General features: G+C 46.7%; 1 protein-coding gene across 1 annotated transcript in view; it reads left to right on the forward strand.

Moving 5' to 3' along the window:
• Nucleotides 1-23,593, forward strand: part of PANX1 (pannexin 1) — a 38,976-nt gene that overhangs the window by 9,779 nt on the left and 5,604 nt on the right. Inside the window, exons 2-4 of the mRNA XM_081238534.1 lie at nucleotides 8,867-9,006; nucleotides 21,552-21,775; nucleotides 22,825-23,483. Of these exons, the coding sequence (XP_081094660.1) occupies nucleotides 8,867-9,006; nucleotides 21,552-21,775; nucleotides 22,825-23,483 (1,023 nt within the window). The remainder of the gene's footprint in view (nucleotides 1-8,866; nucleotides 9,007-21,551; nucleotides 21,776-22,824; nucleotides 23,484-23,593) is intronic.

Genomic DNA, 23,593 nt, shown 5'->3' on the forward strand with positions numbered 1-23,593 from the left:
GGAAATCTGAATATAGATAGCAGTAGTGTTTTCGTTTTTTTGTTGTTGCTTTTAATTTGGTAATTGAACTGGGTTATGTAAGAGAATATCTTATTTTAGAAGATACACATTTTGAGAGGAAAGGTTCATAATCTCCGCAAGTGTTTCAGAAAAAAGGTATATATTATACATACATGTATATAAAAGCAGGATGTGTGGCAGAATGTTGACAATGTGGTATTTCATTGTAATGTTATTTTTTATGGTGATACTGTATTTTATACGTTTACAAATTTTATTTATTTTTTCCAGTTTTATTGAGCTGTAATTGACACATAACATTGCATAAGTTTCAGGTGTGCAACATAATGAATTGATCTATGTATCTATTGTGAAATGATCACCACAGTAAATTTCATTAATATCACCTCAAATAGTTATAATTTCTTTTTCTTATGATGAGAACTTTAAAGATCTACTTGCTTAGCTTTCAAATATACCATACGTTATGGTTAACTATAGGCACTGTGCTGACGTTACATCCCAGAATTTATATATCTTATAACTGGAAGTTTTTACCTTCTGACCACCTTTACCCATTTCCCTCAGCCCACCATGCCCGGCCTCTGTCAACTACCAATCTGTTTTCTGTCTCAGTGAGTTCAGTTCTATTAGATAAAACATATAGATAAGATCAGAACTATTTGTCTTTCTCTGTCTAATTTATTTCACTAAACATAATGCCCTCAAGGTCCATCCGTGTTGACACAAATTGCAGGATTTCCTTCTTTTTTATAGCTGAATATGGTTGTAATATTCTTGTAACTTTTCTATAGGTCTGAAAATAATTCAAAATAAAATGTTTAATTTTAAAAAAGAGATGAGGTAAACAAAGCAAAATGTCAATATTGTTTTAAACCCCTAGGTATCTGTTATATTATTTTCTGTAATTTTCTGTATGTTTGAACTAGTTAATCTCAGATGATGAAAATTTTTTTAAAATAATATTTAAATACATTGAGTACTTTTTTTTTGCATCTTTACTAGAACATTAAGTTCTCATATCTTTTTTCCCTGGTACCCAGGTCATTGAAACTTTATTCACTGGACAGTTGTCAGATTTTACATTGGATGAATACAAGTTCTTCTTTTGTGTGGTCTAGACGTTCCGGATGTACTAAGGGACTGGATTCTCCACCTCAGGAAAGCGACACTTCAAACTGCTGCTTAGTTGTCTAGTCTGTTCTTCTGGGTATAGTGCTGGCCTCATGGTTCCTTCAAGTTCCGGTCTCTGTCTAGCTCCCTTTGCACTTCCGCTTTTGCACTTAGCAGGCCGTGTAATATTATATTGTTTACACCATCCTTCTTGACTGAATTAAAGGAGCCCTGCAGTTTCCATCAGAGGCTCACCACCTTGACTGTATGTTCCCTTGGCTTTCTGCCCTGTAGTCACAAATCCTGGACCATGCGGTCCGGGCTGTTATTCCCCTCCATACGTGAGAGCATTGTGCGCTGATGGGCCTTTGTCTAATTTGGTAGACCCAGAAGCAGAAAACTATTCATGCAGAAATGACAAACAGTTTATTGCTTGGGATGGGTAGTGAAGTATCTGGGGACTTCTTGGGACTCATTTAGAAGATAACACTAGGGCTTCCCTGGTGGCGCAGTGGTTGAGAGTCCGCCTGCCGATGCAGGGGACACGGGTTCGTGCCCCGGTCCGGGAGGATCCCGCATGCCGCGGAGTGGCTGGGCCCGTGAGCCATGACCGCTGAGCCTGCGTGTCCAGAGCCTGTGCTCCACAACGGGAGAGGCCACAACAGTGAGAGGCCCATGTACCGCAAAAAAAAAAAAAAAAGAAGATAACACTAGATTATGCCCATCTTATCAAGGAGCAGATATTAGCTCTGGTTGGGTTGTCTTTAAAAACCAGGCTTAGCCATGGGAAAAAAAAGAACTGGTGAATCAACTTGGTTTAAAGGAAAAGAAACTATCATTCCAATTCAGTTTTTTCAGTCTGGGCTACAAAGAGTACTTATATATTTTCACACTGGTTTAAAACACCTGGGCCGTGGGGTCAGCTTCCACAAAGCAAAAGTGAAGGCAAGAATGGACCATTTGGGACTTTATTTATTTGCTTGTGTTTGAAGCTAGAGGTTGGTTTGAAGTCGCCTGGAGAGGTGAAAGGAGAGGAATTTGTTTCTTTTTTAGAGAGAGAAGTAGTCCTGAGATTCTTGGAATTTTACTCTATTTTATCAGGGTTGGGCTCTCTGAGTATATGGCAAGAACGGATCCTTTGGGACAGACTTCATTTGGTCTTATGTTGGTGTCGAAGGTGCTTGAAACAGATTCAGGCCTGTTTCATCCTTATGAGTTCTTGTTACTATTTCATGTTTATTTTTAAGCGCTGACCACTACCCATCTCTTTCTCTACCACCCAATCAGGGTCCCTTTCTATGTGATTATTCCCATTGAACTTGAGAGTTTATAATACAGTTGTTTTCAGTTTTTTTGGCAACCTTAAAATATAGCAAGAACTTTCAGATTCAGTGCTTCATAGGTTGTATTATGACCTACCTGGATCCCCTGGGTATGTGTATATATATGTGTGAATGGTGTGTGTAAGTGTATCATTTACATTAAAGTGAAATAGAACTGAGTTTTTGTTTTGCAAAATAAAAACATTTTGCAAACTTTTAAAATATTCTATCGATAGTAATGACTGCTGTGTTCCCTTTCTACCTTCCAGAAACAGCAAGCCCTGTTAAGGGCTTAAGGACTTACTGTTTTGTTCAAAGAAACTTTCCTGTCTCCCTCCTTCTCTTTTGACCTTCCCTGACCCAACTTTCTTCAATAACCTGTGCTTCCTGCCTCCTCGTCCTCGTGTTTGGAAGGTAAAGATGGAAACCTGGGTTGATACCCCATCTCTATAACGCACTAGTCACGAGATCCTCACTTTCCTCATTTTTAAAATGGGGTCAGAGTACACAGCAAGGGGTGGTTCCCTTTTCTGGCTTCTGCTGCCCCTTCTCGTCACTGTGCTGGTTACCAGGTTAGAATCTCTTCCGTTTGAAAATCCCTCTAATGTCCTCCCAGGCAGTTAACTAGATCTTTCTACTGGTGTTTTGTTGAACTTGCGATTTTGGTGAGTTGCATTAACTTCTCAGGAAGCCTGATTCCTGCACTACCCGCACAGTTGCGTGTAGCATTTAAATGCAGAAGCAACGCAGATAACTTATTCCCCACACAGCACCCGGGGAGGGAGGATGCATATGTTTGTCAGAAGATTCTGGGGGCTTGCTCAGAACTCACAGCCCTTCAGACGTGGGCCCTCCTAACCAACTGGGTGATAATAATGAGAAGAATGAAAAGAAAGCTTATCAAAAAAAGAGGGACAGGGCTTCCCTGGTGGCGCAGTGGTTGAGAGTCCGCCTGCCGATGCAGGGGATGCGGGTTCGTGCCCCGGTCCGGGAGGATACCACATGCCGCGGAGCGGCTGGGCCCGTGAGCCATGGCCGCTGAGCCTGCGCGTCCAAAGCCTGTGCTCCACGGAGGGAGAGGCCACAGCAGTGAGGGGCCCGCGTACTGCAAAAAAAAAAAAAAGAGGGACAGCAAAACGAGGCCAAAGCCCCTCTGGATGGGGTGGACCAGGAACAGAGAGCCTTGCACTAGCCTTACACTAGCTAGTGTTGGTGCCACGGAGAAGCTGCTGGGCTGGCCCACCTCCCTGGCTCCCGTCCTGTATCCCCTCAGGCTGTGTTACCCTCTGGTTCTCCACCAGCTGCATCTGTGGTACAGGAACAGGTTTTAGCTGGGCTGACACTTAGGAGAAGGGGTGACCCACGCCCTAGGCTCCAGACCGGGGCCCGGAGGGTGGGTGGAGGGATGTCTGTGACGTGGGTCACTTGTTAGCAGATGTTGCAGCTGCTACCACGGAGCCCCCGGATCACACGTTTCCTGCCCATGATCTTTCGTTCTATCCGGCCAGACACATATGGAAAGCCCACAGCTCTGTCTGCACTCTCAGCTGGACAGAAGTGGTGGTATTGTTCTTGGTGTAAAGCCAAAACTTACTTCTCGGTTTCTGTACAGTTGTGAAAGGCGATGCAGATCTCACTTAAAGCTACTCCCTAGAAATCAGAGTGCCCTCATTCAGCCAACACGTGGCAGAGTGGAGTGGAAAGGGCATGGGACCCAGGCTGGAGGATCACTGTGGATTAGGGACTGTTTCCTCAGCTGGGATAGTGGTATCTGACAGGGAGACTTGACTGTTAGTTGAGATACTATTTATCATAGTACTTGGGAATGTTTAAAGCACCCAGACAGGTGTTATTTTTTTGATACAGTGTGCTCTATGAAGTTGAGAGGGAGGGAAGGAGGGACGGAGGGAGGGAAAGAGAGACAGAGAGAGAGAGAGAGTGTGTGTGTGTGTGTGTGTGTGTCCACTCTGCTAGTCAAGAGTTGAGATATTACTAGAGGAGATAAGACGTGCATGTCTGTACAACATGGTTCAAGGTGATTATCTGTCTCTGATGGCTTTAAAGGGCTCTGGGAGTTGAGTGGGGACAGTTTCATGCAGAGGGTGATATCTGAGCTGGGCTTTGAAGGATGGGCCATGGAGGTGGACATGGAGGGGCACTGACTTTAACAAGTATTGGAGAGAGGGCCCCCCAGGCAGAGGAATTGGTGTGAGGAAAGGCACAGATTTAGGAGCAGATGGGGCCTGTGCAAGCCACAGCAATAATTGGGCTGGATTGGAGCATCAGTTTGGATTTGTCTTCTGGGTGGCGGGGAACCAATGAAAAAATGTTGAGCCAAGGGAGTGTCAAGATCAGAACTGAGCTTGAGGGTGAATGATCTGGCAACAGTTTAAAAAGGTGGAGGGGAGCTTCCCTGGTGGCGCAGTGGTTGAGAGTCCACCTGCTGATGCAGGGGACATGGGTTCGTATCCCGGTCCGGGAAGATCCCACATGCCACGGAGCGGCTGGGCCCGTGGGCCATGGCCGCTGAGCCTGCACATCCGGAGCCTGTGCTCCGCAACAGAAGAGGCCACAACAGTGAGAGGCCTGCGTACCGCAAAAAAAAAAAAAAAAAAAAAGGTGGAGGAAGGAGACCGGAATCTCTCCTTACTGGAAGACTACTAGGAAAATATATAAAACACCTGTTTGCCTCCCAATATTTTTGGCTTTTTCTTCCAGTTTTATTGAGGTATCACTAACAGTCAGCACTGTATAACTTTAAAGTGTACAGGGTAATGATTTGACTTACATGCATCCTGAAATGATTACCACAGTGAGTTTAGTGAACACCCATTGTCTCATACAGATACAAAATAAAAGGAAAAACAATTTTTCTTTGTGATGAGAACTCTTAGGATTTGCTCTCTTAACCACTTTCATATAGAACATACAGTAGTGTTCATTATATGTGTCATGTTGCATGTTACGTCCCTAACACTTATTTACCTTATAACTGGAAGTTTGTACATTTGACAGCCTTCATCCAGTTCCCCCGGCCCCCATCTTCCACTTCTGGTAACCACAAATCTGATCTCTTTTTCTATGAGTTTGTTTGTTTGTGAACTACAGTTGACCTACAACACTGTGCTAGTTCCTGGTGCACAACATAGTGATTTTGACATTTTTATCCGTTACAAAATCATCACCCCCCAATATCATTTTTTTTTTTTTTTTTTTTGCGGTACGCGGGCCTCTCACTGTTGTGGCCTCTCCTGTTGCAGAGCACAAGCTCCAGACGCGCAGGCTCAGCGGCCACGGCTCATGAGCCCAGCCGCTCCGCGGCATGTGGGATCTTCCCGGACCGGGGCACAGACCCGTGTCCCCCGCATCGGCAGGCGGACTCCCAACCACTTGCGCCACCAGGGAAGCCCCCAGTGTCATTTTGAAGAGTAAATGAGATAAAGGATGTGGAGTTAACATTTGGAGATGAATCACAAAGGTCCAGGTCCCCAGCATCCTAGCCGCATGGCTGCAGCTGAGCCTCCTGACATGGGTGCTTTTAGGCCAGGCGAGGCTGTCAGGCCCTGGGTGAAGCTGTAGGGCTGCACAGCCCAGCTCGGGCAGGTCCCTGCACCCTCCTGGGTGGACCTCCTGCAGGTCCCTTCCTTTACTCCTGCCCTCCACTCCCAATTCAGCTCCTGCCCCTGCCCCTGCCTGACTCTTGACTTCCTTTGTTTTCCGTTTCTGGCCTGGGAATATCCAATACCCGGGGCTTGATCTGCTCCTTTTCTCAGATTTGACCTTGACCCTTGCTAGGAAGCTCTGCCCATGCTGGTTAGTTGGAGTAACCGAGTGTTCAAACCACACTGCCCCACCAGAGCCCTGGCTCCCGGGACCTTCTCCAGCTCGGCCTTGTTGGAGTGACTGGTCCAGAGAGGAGCATTTTAAGAGACTGAGAGTTAGATGCAGATTCAAATTCTGATGCTACCACTGACTTCCTTGGGTGAGGGATTGCTGAATTACTGTGAGCTTCGGTTTCCTCCAGGGTAAAATGAAGATAAGACCTATCTATCTGTCTATTCCCCTCCCTCGATTTGGTTGTGAGGTTTAAATGAGGTAATGTAATGATTTAAAGGTGGCGTGGTGTCCTGTGAATACTGGTTGTCTTTTCTTCTGATCTTCCATTCCAGATGAAGAATATTTACTCAGGAGCTCAAGGTGTGCTCAACCTCTGTCTGTAGACTCTGTTAAATTTCCTTTCTTCTTCGTTTGCAAAAGCTTTGGTGTGAAAAAGTAGAGTTATTTATTCTCCAACAGTTTCCATCACTGCCCTGGGGGAGGCCCCTGACATCCCAGGACAACTTGAAGCACTTTTCCTATGGAAAGAAGGTTACTAGATGCCGGCTACATGCACGAGGACTACAGGCCAGACGGGTTTCCATGAAATCCTAACAGCATTGTCCATTTTCAGGAGAATGTGTTTGGACAGATGCTGCTAAGCAAGCATCTTGCCAGAAACCATCCATCTATAACCTGGGGCCTGTCTGTCCTTCTTACAGTATCTGCTGTTTTATGCCCAGTAAGCCTTGGTGTCTGGACCTCATTAGAAGCATTTGACAGAGGAATACTGATGCAAGAGCAGAGTGAGGCTAGCCCCGGGGTCCTGTGCTATCCTGATTGCTCTATTTTTTATAAAATGTAAGAACTCAAGTTTAATGGGATAAGAGTTGGAAGGGACCTTAAATGTCTTTCCCACCCCCAACTCATATTTAAACCATTCCTGGTTGGGAAGAAGTTACCCTATTAGAGGATGCTTTCAGAAAGTGCGACTTTTCACAGTCATCTCCAAGGGCTCTATCTGAGAGGTCCCTTCTTGACGCCTGTGGGCATAAAGGCACCTGATGAAGAAGAGGGGCTACTCAGAGCCTGGCCTGTTGTACCCCCTTCACCACAAGAATCTACTCTCCAGACAACATACCCATCACTACCCTCTCCTGTCACAAGTATAAAGGCCAACCCCTCACCAGAGGAGGGCGACCCTTTGAGGCTTTTTATGTCCCTCATAAAGGGACCAGGGAAGTCCAGCTCAGTGTCTTCCTACTGTCCTGTCCTCTCTGCAGGGTGGGGAGGGAGAATGGTGGGCACCCCCCTCCCCCATCTTTAAAGCTGTAACAGAATCTGCTAGCCACCTGGTACAGAAGGATGTGCCATGTGCAACTGCCGGGAACCAGGTACACTACTCAGAATCTAGACATTAACGTCATCCCCATTTGGAGATCCCTGGCTTTGTAAGTAAGGGACCTGAGGTCACCTGGCTGTGAGGGTCAGAGTTAGGTTTAGATACAGCTAACATCAGAGCCCAGGCACTTGGCACTCTCCCGCTGTGCAGGCTCTGGAAGAGAGTGTGTCAGCTGTCCCCCAGCAGCTGGTCCCTGTGCCTGGAAGGGACACATGTTCCTGTACCTGCTTGATGGGGCAGGGGAGTGGGGCTGGGCTCAGGGCTGCCAGGACAGGCGCAGCACCAGACCCTCTGCCTGCTGGCAAGGCAGGGAGACACAGCTTCAGCCCTGCACCCCGAAAGTCCTACTGGCCTGTTTTCCACGGTGGCCCGTCTGAGTCAGGAGGCCCTCAGGGGCATGAAGAATCTTCCAGGTAGTAACGGTAACATTTGTGGAGTGACGTGGTTCTCAGTTTGCAGAGGTGAAAACCGAGGTCCAGAACTCCTTCCCAGAAGAGCAAGTGAATGGCAGAGCCTCGAGTGGGACCCAGCTCTCCTGGTTTCCCATCCCGCACCCATCTCCCTGCCTGTAGGTTTGCAGTTTGGAGCATCTGCCTTCTGAATGGAAACCACTTGGGCTGCCGTTTGGGCCTGTGCCTTCTTTTTTCTTAGAGGAGGTGGAAAACGGTCGATTTGCTGTCCAGTGGTGTATTACCAAATGTTCCATCAGCCTTCTCTTCCTCAGGCTGAATGTTCTTTGTTTCTTTGCCCTAAAAAGGACTCCTTTTCTGGTTCAATTTTCTGTATTGACTCTCCTCCTCGCTTCCTACTCCCCACCCTATAACCCTCTCCTTTCTCTCAATCCTCACCCCAAATTAAACCAACTCAGCATGTTTCCTTTGCACATGTTTGGCTCTGGTTCCTTTCCTGCTCACTTTTCCTTTATGATGGTTTCACTTCTTTCAAGAGTTTTTCCCCACCTGAGCCCAAGCTGCTGCCATGACCAGTGTTGGCCAGAAAGATCGCAAATATTCAGCTTTACTGCAGACTTGGGGGTTTGGTTTTGGTGCTGGCCTCACTCCTGTAGTGGTGTTTGGTAACTTAGCGAACACCTGAAAGTCTGAGGCAGGGAGGGAGGGATTATGGGTGGGGCAGGAAGGGTCCAGACACCTGCACTTTCATTTACTTGGAACAATCTGTTCTTGCTTCTTAGGTACCCAGATAAGCTGCTTCTCCCCCAGTTCTTTCTCGTGGCGTCAGGCCTCCTTCGTGGACTCTTATTGTTGGGCAGCAGTCCAGCAGAAGGACTCCTTGCAGGGTGACTCTGGAAACCTTCCATTGTGTCTGCATAAGGTAACTGGGAACATTGCAAATCTCACCTGTTTGCTTTATAGACGTGGGAACTGAGGCCCAGAGAGGCTGCACCAGTCCAAAGCCACAGGGATGCATGTGGCCAAGCAGGGCTGTAACTCAGATCGTAAAACCGTAGCACATTAAAATCAGAAGGAACCTCAGAGATTACTTGGTCCAGCACCTTCCTTGAGCAGATGGGAAACTGAGGCGCTCCTTGATTTTAGCTCCATAGTGGCCGGCACCTCATGTGTCTCGGTGGCCTTTCTACCCTTGATGCCCAGCGGTGTCTGAACCATACGAGGCTCTCAGTACATTTTTTATGCCTCAATGAGCTTTGTTAGATAGAGAACAGCAGAGTTGGGACTCAGAGCTTCGGCCAGCTCCTCTTCCACCACACACAGGGTCTCTTGGAAAAAGTAAGGGCCAACGTAGAGGTCAGTAGCTTCCAGCGCATGTGTTACTGCAGCATCGAGAAGCCCAGGGATGACTCCGTCTGGGGGTATTGATTGCAGCACAGCTTTTGGAATACATGCCTTTGCTTTCTGATGGGTCCACATGCTACAAGGAAGGGAAGATGCTACCTGGGAGACACCAATGTCCTGCAGAGAAGAGGAGCAGGTCAGGAGCTCCGTGGTCAGGGGAGCGTGGAGGCAGGGCTCACAAAGGCTGGGCAGTGTGGAACTTGGGCCAGAGTTGGCAGGTTTGTGCAGGAGGAACTTCTCTGCGTAATGAAGCAGCTCCGCTGGGTCTTCTCCATACTTGTGAAAGTAGGACTTTGTTTCAGCCTGTCATTACTTTCAGCCACTGGTTCTTTTGTTCATCATGAAAATGAATAGAATGTTTGTGCATCTTCAGCATCCACCAAGGAAAGCATGGTATGTTAGCTTTTTTTCTTTATTATTTATTGATTTATTGATTTATTTTTGGCTGCATTGGGTCTTCATTGCTGCGTGCAGGCTTTCTCTAGTTGTGGCAAGCAGGGGCTATTCTTTGTTGCAGCGCGCGGGCTTCTCATTGCAGTGGCTTCTCTTGTTGCAGAGCATGGGCTCTAGGCCTGTGGGCTTCAGTAGATGTGGCACATGGGCTCAGTAGTTGTGGCGTGTGGGTTTAGTTGCTCCGTGGCATGTGGGATCTTCCCAGACCAGGGCTCAAACCTGTGTCCCCTGCATGGGCAGGCGATTCTTAACCACTGCACCACCCAGGAAGTCCTGGTATGTTAGCTTCTAAAAAGCCAAAGGCTGATGTTTGTTTGACTCTCTCCTGCCTTGACCTGTTGCTGAACACACAGTCAGCATACTTCCTTTTTAAAAAGAACAGTTTAAGTCCTTTGCTGTGACTCAGGCTTGTTTCCCTCATGTTTATGTATTGCGTGCCATTTGGCACAGTGATGCCCTACACTGACTCCTTTCTTCTTTGGGGTTGGGCTTTTCTCTTTGACTTTCGGCCTTAGCGTCAGTTGGGTCCTTATCAACTTTGCATGACGTAGTAGCCCTGGCAGCAAGTAATAAGGATCTTCCGTGTGAATAGGCACAGTTCTAGAAACTGAACATCTTTGTTTGCAAATCTAAATGCATGCTGTTGTAGTTTAAATCTGTCTATTTTAATGGTCTTCTGAGAATGGAAAGTTGTAATCAGTGGCTAGGCTGGAGATTGATGGATCCACAGAAGAAGAACGTATATTCTGGGATTGTCCAGTGTAAGAGTTGGCAGGGACGTTAGAGACTGCAAAACCTTTAGAGCAGGAAGAAATTCAAAGATTGTGATCCAAATGCATTTTACACGTGAGGATAAGGACACCTTGAGAGGTCACGCCCAGGAGTCACAGGACTAAGTTGCTGGCTGTAAGATGAGAATCAGGTCTCTGGGTTCCCACTGGCCCTGCAGGATAGGAGGGGAAGTCTTGTAGAGCAGCGTGGGTAGTCAAGCTTAAGTTTTCGATGTTAGTGAAAGATGAAGGAGCTCTCTTTCTGGTGATGGTCATCTAGCTTGTTTTGGTGGAAGTTTGGCTGAGGATCTAAGCAGAGTTCTTGCCAGATTCCCAGGGCTGGAGACAAAACTTGAATAGCCCAAGTTGGAAAGACCCTGGTCAACACTGTAGGCTTGAAAGGCCATCGCTGAGGAGTGAGGGGTGATCCAGAGTTCAGCCAGCCCTCATAGGGTCTAGAGTCTTGGTTCAGAGCATTTCAGTATCGATTGAATGAAGAAGATTTGGGATTGCCAGTGTCTCTAGTCCACCTGCCAGCCAGAAGCAAAAACAAGCCAGTCCTCCCTGGAGGAAGTAACTTCATCCAGAGCCTCAGATTCTCACTCCGGTTTTTCGCATGTGATGTCCAGCACTCAATCAAAAATAACCAGAGTACGAGGGAAAACCCAGAACTAGAAACAGACCCACAGGAGATCCAGATAAGGTAGGAGGATCTTACCTGGGTAAGTGTGACTTTCTTAGCCAGGCCAGATTCTGTAATCACAGCTGCCTTATTTTCACATTGATGCCTTTTCAAGTGGTGTGTGTATGTAAGAAAGTATACACATTGTAAGATTCACCGTTTTAGCCGTTTTTAGGCGTGCAGTTCAGTGGCATTAAGTACATTCACGTTGTTGTGCAGCCATCATCACCATCCATCTGAACTTTTTCGTCTTCCCAAATTGACACTCTGTATTCATTAAACACTAACTCCCTGTCTCCCCTTCCCCAACCCTGGCAACCACCACTTTGCTCTCTGTCTCTTTGAGTCTGCCTACTCTAGGTACCTCATATAAGTGGAATCAAATAATATTTGTTCTTTTGTGTCTGGCTTATTACACTTAGCCTAATGTTTTCAAGTTTCACCCATGTTATAGCATGCATCGGAATCCTCTTCCTTTTAAAGGCTGCATAATATTCCATTGTATGTATACGCCACGTTTTGTTTATCCATTCATCCATCAGTGGATACTTGAGTTGCTTCCACCTCTTGGCTTTTGTGAATAATGCTGCTGTGAACACGGGTGTATAGATATCTGTTCGAGTCCCTGCTTTTGGTTCTTTTGAATACATGCCCAAATGTTGGGTTGTTGGATTCTTTTTCAAGTTTAGAAAGCTTTTCCTGTTGGTTTTCTTTTGGCCTCTCCACACTCAGTGGACTCATGACTCTTCAGCTGGCTGGGACCATCTCCTCCAGGCTCCTCTTTTCACAGAGGGGATGCGGAGGACAACGGCAGGCGATGCCTTGTCCAGAGTCCCATGGCCAGATGGGTTGAGCACATGGCCTCTGTCAGATTTCAGGTGTTTTTCACATGTGAAAAGGTGCAGGTTTGATTTGTGTGGCTTCAGAAATCTAGACTCTCACCTGTTAGTGAAAGTTACCAGTTGGTGAACTTTAGCTGGGCACCAAGAGGGTCTTTCCAGCAGAAGAGCTGTCCAGTGGGGGATCCCACTGCTGACCCAGGAGGTCCTTAATTCAGGGTGGACGTGAAGATGTGCGTCGTCTTCCCACATCTTTACTCCTCACTCTGTCTGTGCTTCCGTCATGTAAAAACCCGCCTCCTTAGATTAGTTCTTCATTCTCGACACCGAGCTACATCATCCCCACCCCCTCATTCATTCAGGACTTTGGTGAGAGTTCGTTACCCTAGGGTGCCTTCTGTGTCCTCCCAGATACACATTTGATGCACCATTCTCTGTCTCCAAGGACTTTCACCCCCTTTCCACTTGTCACCGTTCTGGTGGATGCCTCACTCTGTGTGCCTCATTACCTGGAGCTACGTTAGGACATCCCACTCCCTACTGCCACCTCCTGCCCTCCAAGACCCTCCCCCACCCCCTTCAGAGCAGACGGAAGCTCGGACATGAGAACACCCTCAGCTCCCTGCCATCACACATCCCCAATGTCCCCACACAGCACCAGCCTTCTCTGTCCTTTTGGTGAATGGATGAGGCCCCTTCTCCCGAATGAAGCTGCTCTCCTGTGTGACCCACTGTGCTCTGGATCCCCCTCCCTGGCTGCAGGAACACCTCCTCCCCATCTTTCTCCTCTGCATCCTCAACCCATCCCTTCTCACAGGCTCTCTTCCCACTGACATTTTAGCAGGTCCGTCTCCACCAAACTGGTCTTGCCCAGGGTCACCTACGACCTCCCTGTTGCAAAGTTAATTCTCACTCGCTGGGGCTTATGCTACTTGGCTTCTCTCTGACATCCAGTCCGGTGGACCACGCCCTCCTGCAGATGCTCTCTTGACTCTCCGGTTAGAGTCTCCCTTTGTCCACCTCTGAGAAGTTGGAGTTCTGTCCTAGGCCACCTCCTCTGCACCCCCTCCCTGGACCATTTCATGTCCCTGGTTTCAGTTTCTTTCCATGGGCTGTTCACAGCCAGGTCTTTGTCTCCAACCCAGCCTTCTCTCTTTTTTTCTTTTTTCTTTCTTTTTTTTTTTTTTTTTTTTGCAGTACGCAGGCCTCTCACTGTTGTGGCCTCTCCCGTTGTGGAGCACAGGCTCCGGACGTGCAGGCTCAGCGGCCATGGCTCACGGGCCCAGCCGCTCCGCGGCATGTGGGATCTTCCCGGACCGGGGCACGAACCCGTGTCCCCTGCATCAGCAGGCGGACTCTCAACCACTGCACCACCAGGGAAGCCCCCAGCCTTCTCTCTTGAGCTCCAGATCCACACACCCAACTGAACCCTGAACTTGAACACTTGAAGTTCTGGCACGCGACTCCGGCACAGCTTGTTCAGAGCTGAACTTCTGTTTCCTGCCTGTCCCCACTGTGACCTCTAGCTCAATTAATGACACCACCAGCCACCCTGTTACATCAGCCAGAAGTCTGAGGGCCATTTTGACTCTTTCTCCTTCCCCACATCCTGTCAGTCACTGAGCCCCATCGGGTCTGTTCGCATAAGGAGCTCTTAAACTCTTCATCCTTCCGTCCAGCCCCTCGGGCAGCGGCCGTCCTCTTGCCCATCTTGCTGCTGTCATTCCTCCTCTCCTTCTACCCCTTTCCACATAATCACAGGTGTTCTTTTTTGCCTGACTGTCATTTCCCTAAACAAAACCCTCCAGTGTCCCTATGAAATGTCTTTATTTCTTTAAAACAGCAAAACAAAACAAAACAATTCTGGCTAACAAGGCTCAGTCTCCCTCTGGCCCTTGTGAACCACCGCAGCCTCACTTCCAAATCCAGTGAACTCCTAATGCATTTCCCCAGTCTCAGCTTAAATATCATTTCCAACTAGAAGCTTCCTCTAAACCTCTACACTGAGGGTTGTTGCCTGTTCAGACCGCTCCAAGGGCCAGGTGGGTCAATGGAAGCTTCCAGGAATAAAACTGTGGGCCTGCTGTGTAGACAGTAGACTACATGCCCTGCCTCAGACATTCAGATCCTAGAAATGGGCCACTGGCCAAGCAGAATATCAGCTGCACTCCACCCTGGTCTGTGTTGCTTGGGTGTGTATTCCCAGAGCAGCCTGTACTTTTCCTGGTATCACCCTGGGATATGGTCATTCCTTGCCTTAATTCTCCTTAATTGATTCTTTATTTCCAAGACTCTAAGTTCCATGCAGGTGGAGACCATGACATGTCTGGTTCATCACTGTACCCCGAGAACAATGCACAGTCCACAGTGGGTGATCACAACACACATATGGAAGGGAGGAGAGGAATGAGGTAGCTTGCAGGTCCTGATCAGAACCAGACTTAGGTCTCTAGGAGCATTCTGACTGGTGCTCACAATGAGGGGGTTAGAGGCACAGGGTTTATGTGAACACTTCTCAACGCACTCCTGATGCCAGAGTTAAAACCAGGAGACCCAAATTCGCCCCAAAGAAGTTACTCAGTGTAATATTGAAGTATGTATTGGTGTAGTTTATGGCAGTGGTATAATTCATGCTGTCATCCCTCCCCACCTACTTCTTTCATTTCTCCTGCCCTGTTTCTCCTCCCTTTCTCTCCCACTCCCTTTATTTCTAGTAGCCTCTAGTATCTCTTGAGGTGGAAATATGGGTGCATTCAAGGGGCCAGCAGGTGGCACTCTAGGACTGTCTGACAACTGGCCTTTTTTGGGTGTTCTGGTCTCTTTGTTCAAGTTTATAAAGTAGGCAACTGTTAGGCAAGATTTCTTTCTGAAACAGAAAAGCCAGTTTTTGACTGAAAAACAAAAACAAAAAACAACAAGAAAATAAAATTAACAGAGTTGTCAAATCTTGCTATATTTCCTTTAAGTGGATTCACAGAAACTTAGTTGCAGGGGTTCTCTGAGGCTTCCAGACCAGAGTTTTTCAAACCTTAACATTATCTGTGTGAAAACACAGGGTCCTAGGCCCGATCCAGAACACAAGTTGGAACCTGTGGGGTTAAGGCCAGGAATGTGGTTTTTTATCTCCTTTTTAGGAGTGTCTGCTTCTGCTGGGCCAGCTTGGGTTCCAGTGTAGACACCATTCATCTAAACCAGTGTTTCCCAAACTCTGTGTGCATGCAGATTACCTGGAGATCTTATTGAAATATAGACTCAGATCCAGCAGGTCTGATGGGGACCTGCATTCTGCATTTCTAACAAGCTCCCAGGTGATACTGAGGGTGCTTGTCTGTGGACCACTCTTTGCAAAGCAAAGATCCAGGGCAGGGGCTGGCAAACTGACATATATGCTCCAGCCAAATCCAGCCCATCACCCATTTCTGCAGGTAGTTTTATTGGAATACAGCCATGCCCATTCATTTACACGTTATTACCTGTGTCTGCTTTTATACTATGACTGAGTTGCCTAGTTGTGACAGAGGCCATATGGCTCACAGGCATTTTCCGTCTGGCCCTTTGTGGGAAAAGGTTTGCCCATCCCTGATCTAGAGCTCTGAAGCCCTCCCAGATGATCCAGTGAAAGAGAACTCCCTGCCTTATAGGATAGTCCATATCATATTCGTACAGATCTTTAGGAAGGTTTTTCTTTGCTTGTAACTTGGTTCTAATTCTATTGACAGGAGTCTTTTCTTCTTTCACACACAAATGCTCTGCTTGCCATCGTCTCTTTTACAGGTCTCTCCTCCCTTTAGGTCCCTTTCAGAATGTCACCCAGCACGAAGCCTGCTGCCTTGGGTGTCTTCCCTTGAGTGCAGAATAGAATGACATACCCCCTTAATTCTCTCTCCTTTGTAAACTGCCCATGGAATGCATCAGCCTTTCTGGGGAGCTCTTCACTCATTGGACTTCCCATAATTGAGGTTATCTTTAAATGCATCACTATCCAAACAACATGCATTCAAGAACCCACATCTTTCACGAATCCTTATATATCGCTTCCCCTATGGAATTTGTTCTTGGTTTACCTGCTTCCTGCTAACTGACCCTTAAACGTTAGGGTCTCATGTCCTCCCTGGTTCTCTTGTCTTCTTCTCCGTGTTCTCCTTGGACGATCCCAGCCATGTTCTTGGCTTTGACCATCTATAAGCTACCAAATCCAGAGTTGCGAGGACGGCCAGGTTGTCTTCTTTTTTTTAGTTATGTACGACACACCTCCACCAGGGCAGTGCCTTCACTACACCTCCACCACCCCTGCCTTAACTACAGGTATCTCGCGTTCAGACTCTCATCTTCTCAGATCTGCCTCACTGCCCTCTGCTGTGAATCTTTTCCTCCTTGTTTCTTTATTTCAAATACTGGTACCAGCACCCATGCCCTCATGTAAGCCAGAAACCCAGGATTAGCCTTAGTTCTTCCCCTTTTCCATCCATCACTTCCAACTGGGCACTGGAAGGTGTGTTTCCCCCTCTGTGGAGTCTCAAGTCTGTCTTCCTCTCCCCACTGCTGCTGCCTTAGTGCTTGTCACTTACCCCCTCTTTGCTGCAGTAAGCTCCTGCCTCATCTCTCCTCTCCAGTGTTTTCCTTTCTCCACGGCTGTAATAATCTTTCTAAAATAAACTCCCAGCATGCCCTCCACCGGCGGCTTCCCATACTGTGGGAGCTTCACAATTCGGTCCCTGCTTCCCCTTTGTATGAGTGTCCTAGGACTGCCGTGACAAATGACCACAAACTCAGTAGCTTGAAAGAACAGAAATGTCTTCTCTCCTAGATTTGGAAGTCAGGATGTCAGCAGAGTCGGTTCCTTCTATGGGGCTCAGAGCGGAGGGTCCACTGCACGCCTCTCTGCTGGTTTCTGGTGGTGGCCGGCAATCCTTGGCGTTCCTTGCCTTGTAGATGCATTGCTCCAGTCTCTGCCTCTGTCTTCACGTGGCGTCTCCCCTGTGTGTCTCTGTGTGCTTAGAGGGGTACTAGTCACTGGATTAGGGCCCACCTTAAGTTAGTATGACCTCATCTTCGCTAGTTACATCTGCAAAAACTCTGTGTCCAAACAGTGTCGTGTTCTGAGGTTCGGGGTGGACATGAGTTTTTCAACCTACTACACACCCTTCCAGCCTCAGCTCTTACTACTTCCTCAGCTGTGGGCTTGCTCATTTACTTTGGTGCCCGGGATGGGTGAGAATTCACCAGGTAGACAAGGAGAAAGAATTCTAGACAGAGGAAAGAGGATGTCTGAAGGGCCACAGAGAGCTGAGTGTTAACATAATAGTGTTTTTTTTGTGTGTTTTTTTTTGGCTGCATTGGGTCTTTGTTGCTGTGCGCGGGCCTTCTCTAGTTGCGGCGAGCGGGGGCTACTCTTCGTTGTGGTGTGCGGGCTTCTCATTGCAGTGGCTTCTCTTGTTGTGGAGCGTGGGCTCTAGGTCCGCGGGCTTCAGTAATTGTGGCACATGGGCTCAGTAGTTGTGGCTCACAGGCTCTAGAGCTCAGGCTCAGTAATTGTGGTGCATGGGCTTAGATGCTCGGCGGCGTGTGGGATCTTCCCGGACTAGGGCTCGAACCCGTGTCGCCTGCATTGGCAGGCGGATTCTTAACCAATGCGCCACCAGGGAAGTCCCTGTAATAGTGCTTTATGGATTCTTTGTTGTTGTTTTGCCTCACTGTACTTTAAGACATAGCTCAGACGTTACCTCTTTTACAAAGCCTTCCCTCACCTCCCCAAGGACATCTCTGTTCCCTCAGTACTACGTATTTTGTGGTCATCACTTTTATGTTTTGATTATTTAATTATTAGCTGGTATTCCCACCTGACCTGTGTGGTCCTGGGGCAAACTGTGCACTTCCTCTTTGGGGCCATGCTCCCAGCCCACTGCCTGGTACCTGGCAAGTGCCCAGGAGATGTTTTTGAATGAATTTACCCATCTGCATTTAATCCCATAAGACATGATCACATCCATTTCACGGGAGGAGTCGCTCAGTCCTAATTGGATGCTCCTTTGCCTTAGATGAGCTAGAGGGGATTTGAACATGGAGGGGGGCTGGGACGGATCCCCTCCAAGGTCCCTGCCGTCTGGAGGGTCTGTTGTTCTAACTACAACCCTTTCCAGAAACAAAACATGATTTTAAGGCAGATAAAAAAAGAGACTTTTCAGTCTCTTTTCAGAGACTGAAAAGTGTACCAAGTTCTTGGTTTCACCTCGCTATGAGAAGCTTCACCAACTTTGGAATAGCTCAGCACTAACTAACATGGGCATCGTACAGGATCATGCAATCGGAGCTTTGAAAGACGCCAAGCATCTCAGAACTAATTGGGAGTAGACGGAGCTTAGGAGCAAAGCCGTTCCCATCCAGCAGATGTACTCATAAAGCTCGGTAGTTTTTCCATGTTCCTTATTTGGACAAAAGGATTTTAAAGACTCTAATTTAATGCTTTTTTTGGATTCTGATTTCATTCGAATTCATTTTAAAGCCATCTTGCTGCAGATTCACTGCAAATCACCTTTTTGTTTTTGATGAAAAAGAAAAAAGAGGTTTAACTATGGAGAAAAACTAAGAAACAGGGCATTCAACTACGTTCCCCTAGAGGTGATCAAGGTACAAGGATATTTTAGAAGAAAGCAAACACCTTTAAACATTCACGTAATACCTTTAAACATTCATTTTTCAAATTGCAGTGAGCTGTGTTGAACTGTTCATTGGTGCTAATTATTACACCGTTGGCATGTTAGAAAAATTGCTACAGACTGTAAACAGTCACTTCCTACTTCACAAGAACAGTTCGAGATAAAATACTATTATTCAAATAGCTTTGAACGAAAAGTGACTTATATACATATTCCACAGCCCTAAGTTAGAAATAGTGTTCCCTCTGTGGTTCCCAAAGGAAATGTCTGGTTCTTTCAGTTATGGAAGCAGCACAAACTCTACGTCACGCAATTAAATTTTTATACTAATGAGCACCCTTCAGAGTGACTAGGGTTGAAGGAACGCTGCGTTTCAGTGTAGCCAGCTATGAATTATGTAGCCAAAATGCAGCTAATCACAGCCTGTTGTGTGTGTCATTGTGTAGCAGCTCTTTGCAAATTGGATTAATAGTTTTGAGGACCCCATCCCATGCCAGAACCCCAAAGGGAAGCAGCTGCGTTGGTGAGGGCTTTGCGGAGTTTCTGAGCCATTTGTGCTATTTCTCTTGCCCTTGGGGCAGGGATTCCTAAAGTGGGCTCCGTGATAGCATCAGGAAGTCCATGAACTAGGATAAGAAAACACAGGGCAGCTTTATTTTTTATGTACTTCAAGCTGAAACTTAACATTAAAAAATATGTATGTAAGTAGGCAAGAATCTATAGTGGTATTAGTGCCATGTGAGACTGTCACCAACAGAAATCACAGCTATCTTAGAGTAATTTTTACTCTTCATCACTTCAGAGTTACTGTGTTGTTGGACCATCTGTTAGATCCCATTAAATGTGTTGACAAAGACGCACATACAAATTTGTCTTTTAATGTTGTGGCAGCTGTATATCCACATCATCCATTTCCTTTGCGAATTCATGTGTTATTTTATGCATTGTAAAACGTTATTCTTCATGAAAAACAAGGAAAGACTGAGGAGCTGTCACAGAACCAAGGTGTCTAGGGAGACGTGACAACAAAATGCACTGCATACCCTGGATGGGATCTTGAGACAGAAAGAGGACAATAATGGGAACACTGGAGAAATCCAAATAAAAGCCTGAAATGTAGCTCATGGTAATATGCCAACGATGGTTCCTTCATCTTGACAAGTGTGCCATGGAGATGTCCGATGTCAACAGAGGGGAAAACTGGATGAGGGTTATTCGAGAACGCGCTGGACCATCTTTGCAACTTTTCTGTACATCTGATCTATAGTGAGAGTCACACTCTTACTTGGTCTGCTGCTGGCTCCCAGAGAGGTCGGGGTGGGAGTTTTGTGTCAACTCAAGGCCATCGTAGCCTCTTCCTGTTACAGCTCTGAGCAGCTGTGGAGAGAGACCAATCCAAAGGTAGGGAGGAGTTTTCCAGAGAAGTAAAATAATTTGCAGTGTATTATGGTGAAAGAGGCATGGTTCTGGGATCAGAAAGGTCAAGCTTCATATTCTGTCTCTATCACCCGCTTTGTGCTCTGTGGCCAGAAACTGCTCTGGGCGTCCTCTTTGCAAAGTGAGGCCATCGGCATCGGCTTTGCCAGGGTCATTGTGAGGATTGAAGATAACATGCCCATTCAGTAGCTTTTCCGTTGGTTTTAGCTGCTGTGTTTTAGTGCCTACGACGTGCCAGGCACCTTGCAAAGCATTTTTCATAAATTATCTAATTTAATCTTTATAACACCTGTATTACGCGACCATTTGATAGATAGGGAAACTGAGGTCAGAGGCTCAGCAACCTCTCTGCGAAGACCACTAAGCTGAGTTTAATTTCAGGTCTGATCTGGCTGCAGCTTCCTGCGTCTTCTCTGAGGCTAAGCCTTTCCTTACTGCCCTGCAGACCTGGTTACTGGATGCTCTTTGCTCTCTCTGACTTCTGAATCCCCTCTCATTTGTTTTGAATGTACATCTAGATCGGGTTGCTCCCCTCATGACTGTCACCCATTGTGGTTGGCTTCTCCAGGCTTGAGATTATCTGGCTGTAAAATGAGGATGTTGGGTCGTCCTCACCGTCTGTCCACTATGGAAGTCCGTTCTGCATTTTGTGAATTTTACCTGCTTATTTCAGCTGTTTCATGGAGTGATTACAGGATCACTGAAGCCAACATTTTTCTAATTTGTTTTGAGCAACGTTATGCATTTCTGTCATTCTCCCAAATTCCAGAGAGGAAAAAAACAGAGTTCTAAAAGCCTTAGTCACCTCCTAAAACCATAGCAATTAAAAAAAAAAAAAAGAAGAACCCAGAGGCCACTGTGACATTTACATGTTCCTTATTTGCGATTTTGTCAAGGGATTATTCTAAAGGACAGGGGAATAATTTTATTTTTTTGTTTCCTTCTGTAATTAGGGAGGAGACACCATGTGTCACCATGTAGCTAGCTGCCAATGATTTCAAATTAAAGTCTATCGAAGTGGAGGGGAAAGGTAGTTACCAGTGTCACGTATTACCTGGACAGGTGAATTTAGCCATAAGAAGTAGTTATTGGGTAAGGAGCCTGACTTTCACAAGCGATGTGGGCATGCACTTTTGTGTCAGAATGAGAAAACCGCTAGCAGTGCTTAGCATGGTTACTTCAGGGGGTGGTCTGTTGATCCCGTGATTCACTCTCTTATTTTTCAGTTTTTCCCCTACATCCTGTTGCTGGTGGCGATCCTGCTGTACCTTCCCTCCCTGTTCTGGCGTTTCGCAGCTGTTCCTCATCTTTGCTCAGATTTGAAATTTATCATGGAAGAACTTGACAAAGTTTACAACCGCGCAATTAGAGCTGCAAAGAGCGTGTGTGACCCTGACTTGAGAGACGGTGCCTGCCCAGCTCGAGAAGTTAATGAGAACCTGGGGCAAAGGTAACTTAGTCCCCAGCAGCTGGCCCATCAGGATTTGGGATATGAGTTAGCAGCCCTTCTCCTGCCCATCTGGGCTTAGGGTTCTCACCACCAGTACATGGGGAACTGTCATCTGCCTGGTGACCCCCTTTGGGAGCCAGGAAGGCCCACTGCCCCAAATCTCACCCTCACCTGTCTGCCCCAGCACCTGTCGTCACATCAAGAGTCCTTCCCTTATGGAGTGAAGCATCACTGTCTCATGTTCTCAAATGCAGCGCTGGTTGCTTTGGCCTACCCCTTCATGGAGAAGCACAGAGGATTATGAGGCCCCTGAGCACAGAGAACAGATGTGAGGGAAATGGGGAACAAGTAGACAGCGCCTTGCTTTTTTCACATTCTTGCTCTGGTTTTTGTGATTGACAATAGCAGTAATATTAATAGCTCAGACACTTGAGTTTTCTAAATTACATTATCTCATCCTCAAAACATCATTACAGATAATGGCATTTATTTATCCCCCCCCCTTTTTTTTTCTAGGTAAAAACACTGTCTTATAGCTTTAAGTGGGAGACCTGGGACCTGGACCCGGTCTGTGGGCCCGCAGGCTAAACCCACGCCCACACAGCTGTTAGCCTTCTGCTGCTCGCCTCTAGGAGGCATATGTGTTCTGGTTAGGCTAGAACGATTTTCTTTACCTTATTCTAGACATTTGAATGGTAAATATAGGTTAAAAAAACAGCAGCAGAATAAGAACTAGCAAATTTATTTAACAAACATTTAACATTCACTAGGTGCCCGGAGTTGTTCTAAGAATTTGCAAGTAGAACATTTAATGATCTAGACCTTCCTTAAAATATTAAGGGGGGAAAGTGTTTTATTATTGCTTTTCCTTCTTTTTTTTTTTTTTAAAAAAAAAGAACTTATTTTATTCCCTGGTACTCTAGTGAAGTTACAGGTAGAGAAGTACGGGAGGGAAGGCATTGGAGATTTTCGGTGTGATACTGTTGAATGTGTTTCTATTTGACAGTCTTGGTTAAGGGTTTAACTTATTTTTATTTGTTTCTTTTCAGTTTGTGGGAGATATCGGAAAGCCACTTCAAGTACCCAATTGTGGAGCAGTACTTAAAGACAAAGAAAAATTCCACAACTTTAATTGTCAAGTACATCAGCTGTCGGGTGCTGTCACTCAGCATTATACTGTTAGCAGGCGTCTACCTGGGCTATTACTTTAGCCTCTCCTCCCTCTCGGATGAGTTCATCTGCAACATCAAATCTGGCATCCTGAAAAATGACAGCTCTGTCCCCGATCGGTTCCAGTGCAAACTCATTGCCGTCGGCATCTTCCAGTTGCTCAGTTTCATCAACCTCGTGGTGTATGTCGTGCTGGCTCCCCTGGTGGTCTACACGCTGTTTGTTCCATTCCGACAGAAGACGGATGTTCTCAAAGTGTATGAAATCCTGCCCACTTTTGATGTTCTGCATTTCAAGTCAGAAGGGTACAACGACTTGAGCCTCTACATTCTTTTCTTGGAGGAGAATATTAGTGAACTCAAGTCGTACAAGTGTCTTAAGGTTCTGGAGAATATTAAAAGCAGTTGTCAGGGCATTGACCCCATGCTTCTTCTGACAAACCTTGGCATGATCAAGATGGACGTGGTTGATGGCAAAAATCCTGAGCCCGTGGAGATGATGGCAGAGGAGCAGGGGGACCAGACGGCAGATCTCAAAGGTAGGCTTAGCTCTCAGGGTGGAAGCTGCGGAAGCCCACAGAGCACCTCTGCAGCCGCCTTTTATGAATGACTGACAGTCTTTACCCCTGCCCACCATTGGTTTTTTTCC

Source organism: Mesoplodon bidens, assembly GCF_964165515.1.
Source record: "Mesoplodon bidens genome assembly, chromosome: 7".
NCBI classification, from domain to species: Eukaryota; Metazoa; Chordata; class Mammalia; order Artiodactyla; family Ziphiidae; genus Mesoplodon; species Mesoplodon bidens.